The sequence below is a fragment of the Ahaetulla prasina genome, chromosome 2 (genome assembly GCF_028640845.1).
Source record: "Ahaetulla prasina isolate Xishuangbanna chromosome 2, ASM2864084v1, whole genome shotgun sequence".
In the NCBI taxonomy this organism is placed as follows: domain Eukaryota; kingdom Metazoa; phylum Chordata; class Lepidosauria; order Squamata; family Colubridae; genus Ahaetulla; species Ahaetulla prasina.
Window position 1 is genome coordinate 124,468,826 of NC_080540.1, and position 22,023 is coordinate 124,490,848.

The 22,023-nt window shown below is 35.5% G+C and overlaps 1 protein-coding gene across 1 annotated transcript in view; it reads right to left on the bottom strand.

Annotated features, from left to right (window-relative positions):
• Nucleotides 1-22,023, bottom strand: part of TBCD (tubulin folding cofactor D) — a 173,202-nt gene that overhangs the window by 70,890 nt on the left and 80,289 nt on the right. Inside the window, exons 15-17 of the mRNA XM_058168485.1 lie at nt 16,015-16,171; nt 8,312-8,369; nt 3,294-3,323 (exon numbers count right to left, since the gene is read on the bottom strand). Coding sequence (XP_058024468.1) covers nt 3,294-3,323; nt 8,312-8,369; nt 16,015-16,171 — 245 coding nt within the window. The remainder of the gene's footprint in view (nt 1-3,293; nt 3,324-8,311; nt 8,370-16,014; nt 16,172-22,023) is intronic.

The following is a 22,023-nucleotide window of genomic DNA, read 5'->3' on the forward strand; positions in this document are numbered from 1 at the left end:
ACTCCTATGGAAGTTTGGTTAGAACTAAATGGATCAAATGCCCAAGTAACTGTCATTATAGGTATTCAGAACTCTGGAAGTTTAGTTGGAACTAAATGGAACAAATGCCCAAATAGTTGCCATTATAGATATTCAAAACTCTCTAAGAGGGACAAACTCAGGAACTGCTTCAGTAATCATCAAAAGGTTCTTATGTTCCCTTGCAGCCAAAAAGACCAACAAGATAAACTCCAGAGAAGCAGAGATAATTTAGAAATTAATTAAGATTTTAACTCTGATATTCCACATATTAAAATGAAGGAAAAAAGAAATATGGATTTAGAAGGAAACCTTCTACATTAAGGAAACCTGTTGTTTGGTGGTAGGATTTCTAAGTAAGGAATCAGCAATTATTCAATATCAAAATTTAGCAATTCAACTTGCTGAAGTCTAGAAATAAACTGCAATGCCGAATGTCATCAATAAATTGCTTAGAAGCAGACTTAAGATTCTAGGAACTTTTGATTTAATTTATACTGCCATTTCACAGTTTCTAGAATTCCTGAATTGTTCTCAATGCTGTTACTCATTTAGGATTATTTTAAGTAGTACTTTTGATAAACAGCTAAGTATATTATCAATATAGGTGTTTTTTAAAAGAACCCTGAACAGACAGGATATTCATATTAACTAATCAATGGTTTAAAGGTTTCAAAGACTAAAAACTATGTTTCTCATAATTGTCTTGGTGCATATGCTCTCACTGTAAATAAAAGAAAAGATCATCAAGAATTCTAAGGTACAACACTTAATGATAGTCATAGGGTACAAATAAGCAATCAGGAAACAATCAATATCAATATAAATTGTAAGGATACAAGCAACAAAGTTACAGTCATACAGTCATAAATGGAAGGAGATGGGTGATTGGAACGATGAGAAGATTAATAGTAGTGCAGATTTAGTAAATAGTTTGACAGTGTTGAGGGAATTATTTGTTTAGCAGAATGATGGCATTCGGGAAGAAACTGTTCTTGCATCTAGTTGTTCTGGTGTGTAGTGCTCTGTAGCGTCGTTTTGAGAGTAGGAGTTGAAACAGTTTATGTCCAGGATGTAATATAATATTACCGTGATCAATACAGTTTAACCATGGATATAGTTTTTAACAAAATATTATCAATTTGGGATTTATAATTATATAAAGAACTATTCTTCAAGTCTGGAAGATTACATGCAGTGATGGGCTGCTGCCGGTTCGGACCAGTTCAGGCGAACCAGTAGTTCCGACAATCACCCACACGCCCCTGCCCTATCCTGTCCTATATTTCCTTCTTTCTGGCTCAGCTGATTCACATGGCACAGCTGATTTCCACGCCTCCACTGATCTACTTACTGGGGCTGTCTTAGAAGATAAGCAGCTAAACTTCAAATTGCTGTATTTTGAATGCTGCGTGCAAGCATGAGCTCACAGAACCGGTTGTTAAACCGGTTGCAGCCCACCACTGATTACATAGTCACAGTATTACAATTTTGGCTTAATAATGTATGTTGTTTCTGTCTAAACTGGGTCTTGATTGGTAAATGAAAAGGCTAAATAATATTATTCCATGTGATGCTGAAATGACATGCTTAAAAATTGAGGTGAGTGATTTATATAAATAAGGAATTTCTGCTCCTTTGATAGAAGTTTTTTTTGGGGATGAGGGACATACATTAAAGCAAGAGAACATTAAAAATAAGGCGTTAAATAAAAAGAATTGGACAAACAGAACCTGTTAAGGATGATATATATTTAAGGTATATTGAACGATATGTAGAAAGATATTGATACATGGATAGTTTGGAATAGTTTAATTTCAGTATAAAATATTAAAATACAGTGGCAATTTTTTTTAAAAAGTATGCATCTTCTCATGTCCTTCTGCTGAATATTTCTAAAACATGTTACAGATTAATAGCTTTTTATTAATTACCGTATATACTCGAGTATAAGCCGAGTTTTTCAGCACGTTTTTTGTGCTGAAAAACGTCCCCTCGGCTTATACTCGAGTATATACGGCTTATACTCGAGTTTTTTTCTTCTTCTTTTTTTCACATTATACCGGATGGCGCAAACTTGGCGGGCTTTTGCATTAGCGCGGGGAAGCCCTGCCGGTGCAGTGAGAGGGCGGGGCGGGGGAGCCGCCAGCCTTCTCGGCTGAGGGAGGGAGGGTTTCCCCGACCGGTAGCTGCCTCATTTCCCACCCTCGGTTTATACTCGAGTCCCCAGTTTACCCCAGTTTTTTGGGGTAAAATTGGGGACCTCGGCTTATACTCGGATCGGCTTATATTCGAGTATATACGGTAATATATATTTCATTTACTTTTTGAGTACAACCTTCAATGTACCACAAAAAACTCATTTTGCTTTTCAGAACATGGTGCTTTTGGCTGGCAAAGGACCAAAATATAAAATTTTCATATCAGGTACAATAAATACAATTTTCTAAATAGACAAATGGTATTGTGTAACTGCAATGTACATGCTGATGTTTGTTATACTTTCCGGAATACTTCACATATATATACAGTAGGAAGACTTAAGTTATCTCTTACTGAACCAAAACTACCTTAAACTCAGAGGAAAATAGTACCGTACCATACTTGAAAATTCTGTAAAAACCTTTTGTGTTGGTTCTATTTTGTTAGAAAAATAAAAATGACTTGAGTTTTGTTCGGCTGAAATAAAATGGAAAAAAACTGAAATTCAGGACCAACTCCTACTTCTTGTTTTTACACTAGGTACAAAAGGGGGAGGTGGATACGCTTGTCTATGCTAAGTGCAAACTACAAATCAAATTTAGAAAATTTTGCCAAAGGCATGATATTTAAAAAAAAATATTAAAATAAATCTCTACAACAAACAATGTTTATGTATCTCTTACCAACTGAAAAATCTCTCATTAAAGGATCCCCCCCTCTCACCCACACATCATTCTTAACAGAACAAGAGATAGGGTTGTCTGACAAAGAGAGTAAGAAATAATATTTGCACATGCTGATTTCTGAAAAACTCCAGTCTAATAAAAATTCAATATAGAAAAATATTCTGAAATCACAGAAAAATATTCTGAAATCATAATTCCTGAAACATCATAGTATTATTTTTAAGACTAGAAGGTAATTTTAGATTTCAAAATCATTTAACTAAATTTACCAAACCTCTTATTCACTGCTAGAAGTGACAAAACACCTACACTTAATTTTATGCTTCAGTGGATTTACAAAAAATTAAATGAAAGGGTTTGTGTTTTTTCCCCCTTAAGTTACCTTACCTGTCTACCAACATTCTCCTGGAAGGCAGCCTAAGAACAGAAAGAGCAAACATAAAAAAATGAGTCAGGTTGCTTGCAGATAAACACCAAATCATGAATTCAAAACAAACACGCAGCAATATAAATGACCCATGGGCTTTATTTTAAAATGAAAAGTCAACTTTGTTAGCTGAATATGCCCTTAGGCAGTTGTTATGTGCTAATGCTCTTTTAAATTTATATGCTTTGTGCGAACAGTTTAAAATGGGTGTTTATTAAAATCAGACACACCCAGAACAGTGGCCTTCATTGCTGATACAATCCTTCCAGAAGAAATGAAAAGACAATGCCCTTAGAATACAGCTACTGAGAGAGATTTTCCAGACTATTTCCATGAAGTTATAAATATGCTGTGTGTTCTATTTTTAAAGTTTTCATTTATCTAAACTTCTCCTTTTATACATTATATGAGATGATAGATAGCATTAACTTGCTTGGAGTTATGTATAACTCATTTATAGACTTCATAAATAAGTTTTGAAATGCAAAATATTCAGATTTAAACATTGGATCAATTATTATTTTGTATTTTTAAAAACTCAAGTAGCATATTTCAATACTGCAGGAGAGAGAAAAAAGAAATAAGCGAGCTCGACTGATAAAATCACATTATGGTAAGATTCAAGTTTTTGGGAGAATGAAGAGTAGAACTCTGTATCGCAGAGCTCAAAATACATACTTAGTTGGCAAAAATGGTTGCTTAAATTTTTTGTGGCTATCATATTGTACAAATTTAACATGACAATATTAACATATAACTTCCCTTCAATTTAACCGGTTGATATGATTTTGCCAGTTGACTTTCGCCATGGAACTTTTTAAACTATGAGCCCAAACAGTTGATAATTATACTTAAGGACCTAAGAACCCTAAGATACACCAATGAATCTCTCGGCTTCAATGAAATTTAGAATAAATCTTTTGTTCCCCATGACTTCTGAACTTGTCCTTGATTTTTCTGGCAATTCCAATGCAACTCACATAATAATAAAAGAATGAAAAAAGTAAAAATTTCTAACTTAATTGGTTAGTCAGTTTTCAGAAAAGCACTTTTCTGAATCAATAAGGTACATCCTGAATAAAAAATGCTCCAAAGTAAATATGATTCCATATCCTATAAACCTAAACACTAATAAATTCCATCTTTCTGCTGGTTCTTTCTTCAAAAACGAAGTTTGTATATGTATAGGTGTGTGTGAGTGTGTGTTTATACATCTGTATCTGTCATCAAAACTAAAATTCTAGGTAGTTATTGTATATATAAGAAAGAAAGGAGAAAGAATATGGTAGAATTTACACTGAAGGTAAATCATGCTCACAATAATGGAGGTCTAAATGCCCCAAAATACTTCCATAGGGCAATTTCAGTCTTCCTTTCTCTATAAACAAAAGCATTTTCTTTTCTTTTTAGAGGTTCTGTTTATAAACAGGTATTATTCTGTTTATAACTCCTCTGTCCAATGACTTGAACAGAGCTGTATAGGACAGCAATAGCAATAGCACATATACCGCTTCACAGCCATCTCTAAGCGGTTTACAAAGTCAGCATATTGTCCCCAACAATTTGGGTCCTCATTTTACCCACCTCAGAAAGATGGACGGCTGACTCAACCTTTAGCCTGGTGAGAGATTTGAACTGCCAAATTGCAGGTAGCAGAAGTAGCCTGCAATACTGCACTCTAATCACTATGCCACCACGGCTCAGGATTAAAGCAATTTCAAGGCAGCTACTCAAATTTAACAAACCTTTGCTGTCTATTTACTTTATGCAGTTCATGTTCAATTCGTTGGACAAATATATTTAAATATACTATTATTATTTATTATTATTATTTATTAAATTTTTATACCGCCCTTCTCCCGAAGGACTCAGGGCGGTGTACAGCCAAAAGTGTACAGCCAAAATAAATAAATAAATAAATAAATAAATAAATAAATAAATAAATAAATAAATAAATAAATAAATAATAATAATAATAATAATAATAATAATAATAATAATAAATATACTAAATCAAATATGCTGTTTATTATAAAATCAGTTTATTCATGAATAAACCGATTGATTTCAGTGAGTTTCCTACACTCATCTAAGCTGTATGAAAACATGTCCTCATATTTATATATATATATATGTGTGCGTGTGTGTGTGTGTGTGCAGATTCTTTCTAAATATACACACATGCACAAAAAAACACAGACACCTACAGACGCACACACAAATACAAACATTGCACATTTAATATACAGGTAATAGCTAAATATGAAATATTTTTGCATATTCTGTTAAAATATCAAATAATAAAATATTTCTTTTTCTCTGATGGTCAAGGATTTTTAAAATAAAAAATAGATGTTTTTGGAAAGTTTACCTATGCTTGTCTATCTTAGATCAATAGTATAGTATAAATGATATACAACTAGTTTGACATCTAAATAAATTTCAGTAATTAGCAGGAATTGCCTTCAGATAAGGTTCTTTTTCTACCATTACCGGGTAATGCAAAGATGACAACTCAGCCTATTTCTAAAATTACACATAATTCCCACAGACATCAAAAGAGAACTGAGCACATAACTTGGAGCAGTTTAGTATATTTTTAATTTCACAATATAGCTTGTCCATCTATTCAAATTAACAAGTTTTAAATTATGTAAATTATTCTCATCAATCTCTGGTTCTCTGAAACCAATAATTTGAAGAAAAATGAATTCAGCCAAGATATAAAACCATATGCAGACTAAATTTGAATGAAACTATGACTTTGTTGGAAGAGTGAGAGAGGTAACTAGTTATGGTAATTAATTCTGCTTTTTGGTGTTGAGTCATATTACATCTGTCTAAACTTGAATTGTTGGTAAATATCCAAAATGCTATTGGCTACTTATTTCTGCTTCTATCTTTTGTTATGTCATGGGAAAACACAATTTTCCTTCTAATAAACTGAAATAATAGCACTTTTAAATTACTAATTCTTGATTTAACCCACAATCAGTATTGTAAATTTTTATAAGAAATATTTAATTTGCATTTAATATTTATATTAAATAGTTAAACATGCATTGGAATGTGAACATATGACGCCTATGGAGTGACATTTGTTTCAGATGGTGCAAGTAACAACTACGAAATTGCTAATAATATGAAAAACTAAATCAAGCTTTTTTTAAAGCCAAGAATGAATTGACATAGAAATAAGTGAAAAATAGGATTTTTAACATCCGTGCCCAATGAAGTGACCACAACAGAAACTGGTAAATTACTGCAATTACTGCAGGTTCTAGTCCCACCAGGCCCAAGGTTGACTCAGCCTTCCATCCTTTATAAGGTAGGTAAAATGAGGACCCAGATTGTTGGGGGCAATAAGTTGACTTTGTATATAAATATACAAATAGGATGAAGACTATTGCTAACATAGTGTAAGCCGCCCTGAGTCTTCGGAGAAGGGCGAATATAAATGCAAATAAAAAAAAAACTATAATTATACAGAAAAGACAGGTATGAAACAATCAAGACTGATAAACTGACTAGCTTTTTTAGATTTTTAGAGTTTACAGCTGATAATATAATGGACAACAGAAATGTGTTTGTGTTAATATGAAGGTAAGGATCAGAGGATCTGACAGTAGTATCTAAAGCTTTTCTTGAATGGTTGGTTCAAGATCCAGGACTGAATTGAGCTTGTTGATTGTCTCAGAAAACAGAGCAAAGCCTGAAGAAAGGGAAATTCCTCCCAGCAGAACATGTGGGACAAAAGAAATGAAGTTTTTCTTCACTTTGCCTTCTCACCCTATCCAGTCAAATATGTTAATAATGGTTAATACAATATAGTGATCCTTATGTTTGCTGAAATCCCACCAACAGATTGATGATAAAAAGATACTTGCAAACTCATTTAAAGATCCTTTTCTATATATGTTAAAAACTTGAACTGAAATGAAAATCATCCAGTAGTGTTCTGTCCCCCCCACCTCAATCCGGGAGACACGTGAACTGACTCAATTAGCCAACAATTTAGTCCACGGCAGCTATCAGCTCTGGCAGCAAACCAGCGATCGCCTGCCAAGGTTTTCTTTATCTTCCCTAATGCCGGCGTCACAGAAGCTTGTTACCGGAACAACCAGGAAGTCAGGAACAAACAGCAATCCAGGCCAAATGCTCAGTTAAATAGTTCAGTCAAGTTTTCTCCAGTCAGTTTGTTTTGTCCGTCACGAAATAGTAGAGCAGCCCCTCCTGCTTTTATACCCTGTGGGGTGTGGCTCCATGACTCAGCACTTTTTAGGCCTGCCCCACCCCTTCTTTTGTTGTTCCCGCCTCTCTTGTCTACGAAACCTGGGATCTAACCAGGACCGATTGTCCACAACTGGGTCTAGAAGCGTTGCCTGGGCGGGGGGAGATACAGGAGACAGAGGCCTCGTCACCTCCTCCACCTGGCCTTCTTCTGGGTCCTGGAGCTGAGCCAGAGAGGCTGGTCCTGCAGAGGGAAGCCCTGACGGCCCTTCCCCCTCACTCTCTGAAGCACTTTCTGGCAGGGGGCCAGGCCTGGGGGGACGGGGGCAGGGCTGGAGCCACAACACAGTAGTGACATAACAGAAAGATCACTCTGTTCTTTCAATCTTGGCTGTTCCTTTATACTGTATAATATAAGTTTTGTATAATAAGTTTTTTAATTATGGTTTTATGTGAACATTGCTGTTGTTTTATTATGGCTGTAAACCGCCCTGAGTCCTTCGGGAGAAGGGCGGTATAAAAATTTAATAAATAATAATAATAATAATACAATTGGCATATTGACCTGTTATAAAAACAATGAAAAAAAGACAATACACTTTGCATATGAAGAATGAGACCGGAGATCCAATGTTCTGTTTTTATGTAAATCTAGGAAGTAAAATATTTGAAATAGCTACTGAACAACATAAGGTACTACTGAGCAAAACCATCTCAATACCATCCCATAGATTATAATTAAACTTACCGAGGCTGCTCTTCTGCAGTTAACATCGCGATCAAATATAGCAGCTATAATCAGGGCACTGAAAAGAGAAAGGAAAATGGGAAAAAATATCTCTCTCTGTGTGTGTATGTACACACATACAAAGGCACACATATATAAAAGCAACGAACAATTTAACAAAATTTGTCTTTTGAAGAGCTATCATTTTTGTCTAAGAGACTATACTAGCTGCATTCACTATAGAATAACATTGGTACATTTCAAACTCTGTATTTGGTTTATAGTACGCTATAATGATACCCAAGCAAAGCCTTTAAATTCACTGTTTTTCAAGATTATATCAACATATGCATATTATTTCTGTTCTTGATTTGCATTGTTTTTAAATAATGATCCTATGATGATCTTAATTTATAAGACAGGGCACTCTATCTCTCAATACTGATCATTCAATGGTGGCTAATTGCAACACAGGCCTAAAAGGAAGAACTTTAACGATTGTAATAGGAAAGCCATGTTAGTCTCTAGCAAAAATCAGGAATCTGGTAGCACCTTTTCAGACTAACGCATTTTATTAAAAGCCATGAGCTTTTATGAGCTACAGCTGAACAACTATAGTGCACCATAAAAAGAAGAGATGATCTGTAAGAGAGTTGATTTGTATGCTAGTATTTTAGTCTTTCAATGTGTGTATTAGAAAGAGAGATTACCAGACTTCAATCATCATATGGCCAGCATGAAAATACAGAAAGCGGTAACCTTCTCACTGAAATGGCACCTATTTATCTACTCACATTTGCATGCTTTCAAACTGCTAACTTTTCAGAAGCTGGGGGAAGTAATGGGAGCTCACCCCCGTTAGGCAGCACTCAAGTCTCGAACCCGAGTTGTCAGCTTTCCAGATGACAAGCTCCAGTATCTTAACTGCTGAGAAATTGCACCACCCAATGTAGGTTAGGTTTTTGCTTTCTTTACAGCAAAGCAAATATGAGAATATGAAGTAACCATCATGCTGTTTTTATTATATAAGAAACAAGTGCAGTATAACTGGAGATAAGTAAGAGCATGTTCTGCAGACAGACCAAATCACAACAGTAAATGCTGCGGACTGGTCTATAGCAAGGCCCTGTGATTCATAATTGAACATACATGCCTATATAACACTATGGCATCTAAGATATCCCTATTATTTAATTTTACTACAAGCCACCAGGTTTCCCCACATAAATGAAAAGATAATTCCCTTCATCATCAGTAAAAATATTTGTAATTAACTTATTTATTTTATTCCACATTAATTCCATAATGTAGATGTACTGTACTGTACTGTACCTGACTTTTAGCAAATAATATAAATTTCAGTCATGTTTTAAAATATATTAAACATTTTATCACAATGCTACATATTTATCCCTGTTTCAGAGACAAATATATAGAAATATAATTAAAGACATGATCAGTAATAAATGTGTCATGGGAATACATAAAAAAACACTAAGACAGTATTTTAAATATATTTGTACTCTTATGGCTCTGGAAATAAAACTGAAAAAATGATTCTAAGAATTACAAATTTTGTTGTATTAAGAAGTTATTATGAAGTATAAAGGATTAGTACGAAGATTTTGATTTAGAGATAAGTAATCATATGGATTTTGAAAGTCTAATAATTGGAATAATTTTCCCGAGTTACAATGCCTTTTGATTTTCTAAAGTTGATCTGGCAAAAAAAAAATATCCACAAACTCTGCCCCTTAACTGTCTCTATACTTCACATGTATATACCTAGAACTAGGTTATTCGCATTATGGCTGTTAACCTGACATGACTAGCAGTGGCCTTGCTACTCTGGAACAGTTTTCTCTCATAACTGAGCCTGGCCCACACATTACTAGCCTTCTGCAAGGAAGAGATAACCACTTTAACCACTTTAAGTAGAATTTTAAGAACCTTAAGATGACATTGAGCTGTCATCTTTATTAAGACTATACTGCATTTCCTACTGATAAACCACAAAGACTCTTGGAATATGTTGGTATATTAAAATATAATTTAAAAAATACATTCAATGTAAATTTCATACTCGAACAACCCCCAATCTCAATTTTCAAATCCAGATCAATCCCAAAAGGGACAGAACAGCCCTTTCCAAAGTTAATACGACTGATTCAAGTTAAAAATACTGTAAAGTCGCTTGTTTTTAAGTCTCTAAATAGCTGAGATCTTAATTAACCCAGGAGATTATTGTTTCCATTTATCAGGCAGCATCTCCAGAAAAGCCTTGCTGAAGATATCCTCTGAAGGATATCTGTATCTGATAAATAGGAAAGATTCTTCAACTGCATCATTCCTTGATTATACTATGTACTACTTTGGCAGCTGTATGTAATCTCACTACACACTCCTTAAAAACCCAGTTTTATCAATTAGATTTTAAACTGCTAATCACATTTAGTATTGATATAAACTGTGTTTCATTTTCAGTATTCTGTACTTTATTTTTGTTACAGTAGCTTTGCAAGGAGGAAGGATCCTTATTTCTCATTTGTAATGCTAGAGGAAGACAAAAGCAACTTAACATCCACTGGAAATTCTGCTGCAGAGAAGATCAATATGAACAATGGTAAATCTTAAATTATATTTATATGGCATGGATCCTTCTCTTTCTGGCAGGTCAGTTGCCAAAACTCAACCATAAATTTTTCTATCATTATAAAATGAGATAACACTTAAAATGAAACTATTTCAATTGGTGTATCATAGGGGCTTATTATTAGCCATAAGTTACCACAACTCTTCTCATCAGCTTCTTTAATTATGATTAAAACCTAACAAATATGAATATATTCCTTTGTGTTTTATTCAGCATATTGAAAAATGTGACTCTAATCAGGTCCAAGGGAATGAAGAACAAACTCTAACATGAACTAACATGGTTTCTTTCTTTACATTCTTCCTTTCAGCACAAACCAGATTCTCTGAATCACATAGAATAAAGTGGAGTGATTCCATATAAGCCAAAGATGGCCAATCCTCTGAAAATGATTAGGTTTGTAAACTATTGTTATACAGGTAAGTCCTTAAATTACAACCATTCCAAAGTTACAACAGCATTGAAAAAAGTGACTTGTGATCTTTTTTTCACACATACTCATTGCAAACAACTGCAACATCCTCATGGTCATGTGATCAAAATTAGGTTCAAATTTATGATGGTTGCAGTATCCCAGAATTGTTTTTTTGCAACTTCTGACAAGCAAAGTGAATGGGGAAGTCAGATTCACTTAACAACTGTGTTACTAACTTAACAATTGCAAGCAATTCATTTAATAACTGTGGCAAGAAAGGTTGTAAAATGGGGCAAAACCCACTTAACAAATGTCTAACTTAACAACAGAAATTTTGGGCACCACTGTGGTCATAAATTGAAGATTACCTGTTCATAGGAACATGAACCCGTATTTATTTATTTATCTATATTCACATACATTGTATGTACTATTACGACTAGGTGAAAGGTGCAGGGAGAGCCTCAATCTCTTCCTCCTTCTAAACTTTCAGGTGAGGCTTTATTGTTAGAGAGAATGAAGAGACTTCTTATCTCCTCCAGCATTCTTAATAAACTCTTCAGAAGGAAGCTACCCTATCGTTTGCTTTCTGCTCAGCCACTGTTCAGATGTTCAACATTCTTCTGGAGACTACTTATTTGGCTGAGGGAAGATCTGTTCCCTCACATCACAGTGCTTCCCAGCAATCCACTGAGAAGTTTCCTCCAGACTGATAAAACTGCACATATTATTGCACTAGATATGGACAGGTAGAGAAAACCTACATTTTGAAAGAGCTCATTAGTCTATTTTGAAAATATCTTTATTTGCAGAACATGCTGATGTGGAAAACTGAGATACAGGCAGTCCTTGACTTACACCCATTTGTTTACTGACAGTTCAAATTTATAATGGCAGTGAAAAAAGTTACTTATAACCAGTTGTGGTCATTCAAAGATGAATAAGATTCAAGAAGGCACTATTAAGCAAAAATCAAGAACACAGAGCAGGGACGGGTTTCAAAACCTGTTGCTACCGGTTTGCTCGTGGGTGCATGTGTATGTGACGCTTCTGCGCATGTGCAGAAGCGTCCATGTGGATGGGCAGAGCCTCCCACCACCACCACCACTACCAGTTCACCTGATCCGGTGTGAACCGGTAGCAACCCACCACTGACACAAAGGGCGTATTACTTCACAGAAAGAATAGTGGAAGCTTGAAAATAACTTCCAGCAATGGTGGTGGATCAATCATCAATAACCAAGTTTAAATATGCTCACAGTAGAATAAACACATGTCCATTATCCAACAATTTAAAAAACAAAACAAAACTCAAAGGGCAGACTTGATGGACCACTAGATCTTTTGTTGTATTTCTAGTTTTCACACTTGCGACTTTGCAACATGCCCATGATCACATTATCAAAATTCAGGTGCTTGGCAAATGGCATGTATTTATCTTAGTTATCCTATCCCGCGGTCATATGATCACCATTTGTAACATTCCCAGCCAACATTCCAATAAGCAAAGTCAATGAGGGAGTCAGATTCACTTAATGACTACATTATTCACTTAACGTGATTTGCTTAACAACTGTGGCAAAAAAGGTCTAAATGGGACAATAATCACTTAAAAACTGCCTTGCTTATCAACAGAAATTTTGAGCCCAATTTTGATCGTAAATCCAGGACTACCTGTACAGATTGCAAATTCACTTAATATGTAACAGAAATTGCTCTTGAGAATGAACTCGTCAGGCAACAAATGTATTCGTGTAAAATTATTCTCAGCATTTCATCACAGCACAAGATGTAGCTCTGAGCAATATTCATATTTCCTGATTCTGCAGGCTAATCTTGCCCTAGGGCCAAGTGGCTCCATTTACATGAGAGCCACACCTCTCTTTTCTTCTCACCATGCAGTACTCCAGGGAAGACTAAATTGCCTGCACTCCCACACTTCAACCAAATCTTTCTGAGTTGAAGTATAGTCCAATTCTGAAGCACAGGTAAAGGAGGAGTTTTCCCATCTTCTCAAAAGTAAACTTCAGTTCTAATTATTTTTATCTGTCAGTTCTCTAACTACTGCCAAAGCAGCGAAAATTATCCAGCAATTAAACTAAATAGAACTTTTAAGTAAATAATATCTTAAGTCTTTCTTAATAATTATAGAAACTCAGCATTATACTGTAACCTCCCACAAAGAAGCTTTTCAATAAACCATAAAAATATTATAATATTTGGCAGGGTTTTATTTTTCTTCCATTCAATCATGCCCAATCTTTTGAAGAATGCCTGGACAAGTCCCTGAAATTTTCCAGGTAGGTTTTTCAGAAGTGGATTGCCACTGCTTACATCCTAGGACTGAGAGAAAGTGATTGGCTGAAGGTCACCCAGCTGGCTTTGTGCATAAGGCGGACTAGAATTCATAGCCACTGAGTTTTGAGACTGAAGCCTTACCCACAATACCAAACTGGCTCTCATCTGGCATTTACCTATATACCGTATTTTTCGGAGTATAAGATGCTTTGAGCTATACAACGCACCTACCTTTTTTGGGGAGGAAAACAAGAAAAAAAAATTCTGCCTCTGCTTACCAGCATCCATTGGTATTCATCTGGCTAGTGTCCTTGTAGCAAACAGCACGGTCAGCTTCAGCATGTTATTGCAGCCTGATTTAGCATGAACAGCTGATTGGTGGTTGGATCGGCCTCACGGAATACTGCCAATCAGCTGTTCCAGGCTGCGGGGATCGCCAGAGCCCATCGCCTCCTCCAGGCATTGCATTTTTGGCTTCCGCGCATTGCGTTTTTGGCCTCCGCGCATCACATTTTTGGGTTCTGCACACTCCATTTTAGACCCATTCCAGGCTGCAGGGATCACCACAGGACATTGCCGCTGATCGCTGCCTCCACATGTAGCATTTTTGCTTCTATGCGTCATGTTTTTGATCTCCGCACGCCCCATTTTTGGCATCCGTGCATCACATTTTCAGCCAGTTCTAGGCAGCAGGGATCGCCGCCACTGCCGATCCCTGCTGCCTGGAACTGGCTGAAAGTACAATGCACACGAGGCCAAAAACGGGATATGCAGAAGCCAAAAACGGGATGCGCAGAGACCGAAAACATGACATGTGGAGGCAGCGATATGCTGTGGCAATCCCCGCAGCCTGGAACAGGTCTAAAACAAAGTGTGCAAAAGCCAAAAACATAATGCGCAGAGGCCAAAAATGGCCAAGGGGTGGGGGGGATGGCTTTGGCAACATTCGATGTATAAGACTCACCACAACTTTTACCAACTTTTAGGTGGGGGGGGAGTGTGTGTTATACTCCGAAAAGTGTGTGTGTGTGTTTTACTACATTCCAAAGTAGCTGCAACCATCACCGATCTACAGTCTCTCATGATTTTTCTGATAGCCTTCTTATCCATGCTCACTAATAACAATACATTCAATTCTGCTTTCATGGCTTTCCATATCACAATTACACAATGTTATGCACTGAAATTTACTTGAAAATATTATTCGATTTTTTTGTACTACTTTTTTTCTGTTATATTGAATGTGTCCATAGAATGTGCTTAAATAGGTCAAAGGGACCGTTCATCATGCCATTCAAACAATTAAAGCTAATCAGTGTAGGCATATGTTATAGGCATTAGAAAATATTACATTAGGCCAAACTAAGGGAGATACATTGTGAGATCTGAGATCACTTGGCTAAACTTGAACACAAAATCAATGCAACTTTGTTTACAAAGATTTGTTCAAAGAGCGAACTGGTATTCTGTAAAAAGATAGCAACAATTTCGTTGTGGCTAAATAGATGGTTCTTCTCAGACAGAAAGAGTGACACACCTAAGGCTAGAACTAAGAGACAAGGAAAAAAAAGATAGATGAGTACTGTTATTGGCTGTAAACCAAAGTATACTAATACAGGTGAAACTATGCGTCATGCTCCCAAAAGTTCCTGATTCTCAACATACAGTTTATTGCTGAGCTACCAAATTAAATTGTCACAACTGGAAAAGCAAACAAATAAACAAAATCCCCAAAAAGCACCCAAACTTTTCTCATCTACACAGTCACTTTAGTAAAAGAACTTTTATCGTAGGTAACAGAATCAACAGGCACAGTTCCATTCAGTTTCATAAACACATAATGAAACTGGTTAGCTATAGCTATATAATATGTTTATAAAGCTGTTTTGTGTACAGCCTTTAGAGATACATAGTTTATATGTATACTGTACATACGTCTATATGTATACATACTTACAATGTATACTTATATACATATACTATCATATATAATAGATGCCCAAATGTAATGAAAACAGTATCATGAACTACTCCATGCCAACAAGAATCTAGAGTTAAAGCAAGTGCTTGAACTGTAACTATGATGACATTTGTTTTATCTCCAGAGAATGTTTTCCAATAAGAAAGCATTGAATGTGGCATAATCAAGAGGTTTTCCAGACACGGGACAGATCTATATTGGATATGTTCTCTTATATAACCTGAATGTAAATATTTTAGATATTTTAAATAAGATCTTAGAATAATAGCTCTACATTTAGCTGCTACTTTAGCCAAGTAGCATTAATATGATATGTTATTTCATTTCTTGAAAAATATTTTATTTAAAGAAATTGGTATTTTGTTTTAAAAACTTACCTTGCAATCTGGGTAACAAAAGGCCTCAGTTCTAAAGGATCATAGGCACGAGCAAAAGCCCAACATACATAGCAAGCAGAATCCCGTACATTGGAGCCAACACTGCAAGCTCCCCGTTTTTCATCGAATGTTAGTCCTTTCAAAATCACAGGAACAACTGGAAGTTTTAAAAAGAGAAACATGAAGAGACAGCCACAGAACATGACTTTGTGAAAATTCAGTGTGTATTGAACTCTTTTTACCAACTCTTCAATTTTGGATATAAATAAAGATTTTATATTTTAAAGATCCAATGGTGACTTCAACAGAGCAATTCTTTTGCTTTGCGAGACTTTCTATTCACAAGATATCAGTGTCTATTATGTCATGACTCAGAAGAAAACACACACTTCCTAAAGTTATCACTGGTAAAAGAAAAAAGAAAAAGGAAATTCTGATTGTTTATCCTACATTGTTAAATTGTTTTGCCTCTTCAATCCATGAGATTTGAAGAATTCGTTAATTAATACATCGCAAAATCAATATCACTTAGACATATACAGCTTCATAGTGCTTTACAGTCTTCTCTAAGCGGCTTACAGAGTCAGCACATTGTTCCCAACAATCTGGATCCTCATTTTACCCACCTTGGAAGGATGGAAGGCTTGAACCTAGTGAGATTCGAACTGCTGGCTGTGAGCAGAGTTAGCCTGCAATACTGCATTCTAACCCCTGCGCCGTCACAGCTCATCACAAACACAAGTTCCATTGAGAGAACCACTGCTTGGTGTCAGTAGGTGCAAGAAAGTGTATGGATGACAGAGTCAGTTAAGCACATATTGCTGCCTACCTATTGGCGAATTTAAGCTATTTTACAGCTTGTACAGCAAGCAAGTCAGAAATATGGGTAATAATCGAAAGTTGTTATTTTTTAGATGCTCCATATATTTGGTCCTTTACTTTTCAGGGAAGCTGCCAACTATAAAAGTGAGTGTTGCAGCTAATCACTTTAGATAATGTTGCTATGCTATTCAGCTTTCAGGAAGATTAATGATTTTTTTGTTTTTTTTATTATTGTTTTTTCATAGGCTTATAAATATGAAAACTGTATATGGTGCACATGAATTAAGAAGAAGTCTTCAGCTGTCGGTCAGATATAGTATGTTTGCTGTTACCATGTTGTTTATGAGATGCATTGTACTGGATCTATTCTTGCTTCCTTGCTGTACTCATTTTTGTGACTGCAAGCAAGCTATAAAAATGTGCTGAATTACTGTTTCTACAAATTTTGATTATAAATATTATATAAAAACATTTTTCAAGCTCAATTTCTGACCAAATAACCAAATAATCTTTCAGCAAGCTACATGGTATGAAACATCAAGCAGAGACTTCCATTTCACCTATTTTGGTTGCCCTAAGATGAAAAATGAGGAAGTAAGGAATTTAATATGGACTTAATTCCTATAGCAGAACAATGAAAATACTTTGAATTTTACTCTCCTGGAACACAAAAAGCTTAAAGAAGATTCCACAGAACAGTTAGGAGTAGTTTTGCTCCAAGCTCAGAAGACAAATTCTATTTGTTTCATGAGCATCCTTCTTAACTAGGGCCTGCTCTTTTGAACTGTTATCCTTTTGCATAATCACAATCAATATTTCAAATGGTAGTCCAAGAAAATGGGGCCCCACAGATAAAAGTAGTTGCTCATTTGATGAGTCAAATGTTTCTTTACCATAACAACTGAAAATAAAGGGGGAGCATATTTTAGTTCCAAAATATATAATGAGCAACAGATAAATACATTCTTCAAAATTAAAAACCTTTTCCATTATACTAGGGAAAAAAGTTTTAACAATTCATTAGCCATCCTGCAGCTTCTCTTTTTTTTTTCAGCTGTGAACATTTGTGAATTAAATCTTTCACACAGTTCTAATGGTATGCTGCCAAAGTCTATAAATGTACAGGTTTCTCTAAAAGGCTTCCTCTTGGCATCTGCCAATAGGGTCATATAGTTTAAACACTATGCTTATTGAACTGTAATTTAAACAACTGCTGTAGCCAACAGAAACAACAATCTGAAGGGGAAAGAGAACCTTAATTTTTGCATATTCCTCACTTGGCCATAATTTGCCATCCAAATCTCACTGGATGAGTAAATACTAAAGTTGGGAAAGGTAGAGATATATGTATTTCACACAGCACATGTTTAGTAATAAATACAGCCTGAAAAGAGTTCCACACCCTGTTTTCGTTCTGTGATTTAACAAAAGACTGAAGACGTGTATTCTTTCAGTTTCAATACTTGAAACAAGGGAGATAATTTAAAACATAATACATGCAAAGCACCTTAACAGCTAAGAGAATTTTATGACTTATTAATATTACTAGTATTAATCTTTCTGCTTTGATAGTTCTATCTTATCAAGCCCTACATTCTTGTGGTTTCCCTATTATATCTGTAGCACTGTTTAGAATATCTTGTAATACGCAACATCTTTCAAATCTGAAATAGGAAACGTCTATTTCTTAACTGGTGTGAAAGTGTAGCCTATAATACTGATAAACCTATTTTAAATGCTGAAATATTACAATATGCCTAAACACAAATAGGAAAAAAATATTTTAGAGTATTATGCTAAATTAAAAAATACAAAAATAAGTATTGCAACTGTCAGAACCTCAACATCAATAAGCATTTTTAAAAAAAAAACAACAGGCCTTTAAATCATGTTATAAACAAAATAACACCATCAACACCAAAAACATTGTTTGAAGTATTCTTCTTTGCCCATTTCACTAAAACAGAAAGTTGACAAATAACACATTAGCAACCTCTTGCTGCCAATCAAGTGTAGATCTCTCCTTCCAGTGTTTTTAACTATCCAACAGCAGGACTGTTCTAATCAATTTCTACTGAACATTCTCTGAAGGATCAAATAGATGCCAAGCATTTTTATTGTTGCATTACCCTCTTTTTAAGGCCACAAGGATTTAATTGTACTATGTTAAACACAAGGCTGCCAAACTTACAATCCTCCATTCACTGCCCTCCAGTTTTTTCTGTATGGCTTAGTACCATAAACACACACAGCATGTGAGCAACAGTCTGAAACAATAGAATAGAATAGAATTTTATTGGCCAAGTGTGATTGGACACACAAGGAATTTTTCTTGGTGCATATGCTCTCAGTGTACATAAAAGAAAAGATACGTTCATCAAGGTACAACATTTACAACACAATTGATGGTCAATATATCAATATAAATCATAAGGATTGCAAGGTGACAACTTGTGGATTTCATTCAGGTACTATATATGCTTTGTACGGAACATACCACATCAGACTGTCCCACTTGTTCAGGCAGGGAAGAGATGCTATAGACTCTGTCAATCAAAGAATTCCAACTGGCAGAGTCTAGGAAAAGGGCCTTCGGTGCCACTGCCACTGCACTGTGGAACATCTTGCCCTCAGAGGTGAGGAAAGCCTCCAATCTCTTGACCTTCTACAAAGGGCACAAAACTTGGCTTTGTCACAGAAGCCCACACAACGATGGGGCTCGCTGGCCACATGGGAATCCTGTCCCCTGCCTGTATTAACAACTTCTAATCCCCATCTTGGAATTCTTTACCCTCTGAAATTTTAATAATGTTGTTTTTATAATTTTAAAACTTTTAATCCCAAATTATTCTGATTTTAATGTTTAATTTTATTGATTATATTATACACTGCCCGGAGCCCCACTCCAAGGAAGATGGGCAGTTAAGAAATAGGAAATACAATACACCTATATCTATATCTGTCTATGTCTGTCTGTCCGTCCATCCATCCATCTATGAAGACACACTGCTCTGTACTTATGCAGATAAACTGAGGAGCTGCTACCCTCCTAGTTCAATAACCAGATGTCACAGCTCATGTTGGTGCCTATTGGCGTGCCACTGGAAGCAAGGAACTGTGGCAGTGCCAGTTGCAGTGGAAAGAGGCATCCCCACTTGCCTTCCTGCCACAGCTTTCTAAATTTTCCCTCTGCCAACTGCAGCCAGTGTCCTTCAAGGTCTCTTTGGGTTCCATGCCCATTAGTCAGGTATAAGTGAATGACAACTTTGGGGCAGAAGCAGGAAGTAGCAAAGAGAGCATTCCTCAGCAATCCAGATTAACCTGACTGAGAGGGGAGTTTATCTTCTGAGGGGAAGGAGGATGGAAGGTCATTCCTACCCAACTGGAAGGAAAAAGGATGCACTTCTGGCTACGCTCTGCCATTTGGAAAAGAAGATGCTGAATTCTTCACTGGGCTATCCCTCCAGGGATCTTTCTTCTGCATCGCCCAACGTCTGCACTTGAATAGCAGGCCCAAGCACATCACTGGACTATTTTCTTTCTTGAACTAATTTTACTTTACTTCCCCTCCCACATGTCCCAAAAGAGTAGTCTAGTGCTGGCCACTTTCATTTGCATCACCCTGAAATTTTAAATTTTATTTGAAGCCCCAAATCTTCATGTTTAATAACAAACGCAAAACATATAATAGGATTTTCCTTGTGTGGCACTGTATTCATTTGATTTAATAAATTTTATAAATAAAATGTATTTTATACATTTTTTTTAAAAAAATATTTTTATATTTAAAATATATTTTATATTTATTTATTTTTTATAAATATATTTTATTTTTATTTAACAATCCATTAAAAATTATCTGTACAGGACATTCAAACTGATTAGTCCAAACAATACATAAATGTGAATTTAATAAACCTCCTTATATTGACTTCAAAACCTCTAATTGGTCTCTCCCAATCTTTCTCACCAACAGCAAATTCAACAATAACCGAAGGAAAAGGAATGGACAGACTAAATTTTCTGGTTTGCTATTGATTGCTCCTCTGGATGAGAACAGAATGGTAATTACAGTATTGTAAATTATCTTAAAAGCTTCATCTTTTGCTAGGAAAAACATGCAGTATTACCACAAAATATAAAAAAAGAGATCTAGCCAAAAAAGAAATGGGAAAAAAAATCAACTTTTTTTAGTCACCTGAAATTACCCATTAACACTACAATTAAAGAAATGCATAAAGAAAAAAAGAAAAAAGAAAAATCCACCCACGCAGATTACTCTTCATGGGAAAGCCACACAGCAGAACTAATAGTTTGGTATTCTCTTCTACATTTTGTGGGGGGAAAAAATAACAGCGGTAACACTGTCCTGAAAAATGTAGTGTAACTGGTTCTTCAGCATGTTGAATAAATTGGTAAAAAAAAAAAAAATTAACTGGTTGTGCAGGAACATGGAAAAAGTTCCCGAAGGCAGTTTTTTTGAAAAGTACCATATTACCTCTTGTGAGGATTAAACATTCCTAGTACCAATATTAGTGCTTATGCAGTAGCAATTACAAATTAAAATAAAAACTTGTTCTTTATGATAGTGCAGCTTAATTCATTGTATTGGCCAATGCTCAAGAAAGAAAATATTGTCAATATGGCCAGACCAGAAGTATCAAATAGAGCAGAAACTTACTTACTTACTTACTTATTTATTTATTTATTTTGCCACTTATCACAGTGTCAGGCAAATGAATTGTTATCCTAAACTTATAGATGTCATTTTCCCTTGGCTTTGTCTATGCAAAAGACATATGCTTGTAGACATGAGTTTCTGAGTTTACAATTTGTTTAGTCAGAATCAGCATTCAATACCAATAAAGGTTTGCAATAGAGCTAGACAATACCATTCTACCTGCAAACTTCTTTTCTTGCATCTGTGAAGTGATCTATAATTTCACATTCTTGGTTAAAACAAACAACAGGTGGCAATGAACAGTTCAAACCTAAGGGCAGGCCTCCAATGTCCTATTAATTTATTCCACAGACTCTGGATTGAAAAAAAAAAGACTCATCAGAACCCAAGCACATTCTTAAGGATCAAGGTTGGCAGATCATGAAGCAAAACTGGTCACCCAGCAAACAAGAGATGGAACAGATAATCCTAACTTCTGCTGACTTTTAGAAAGAGTAATTTAGGTA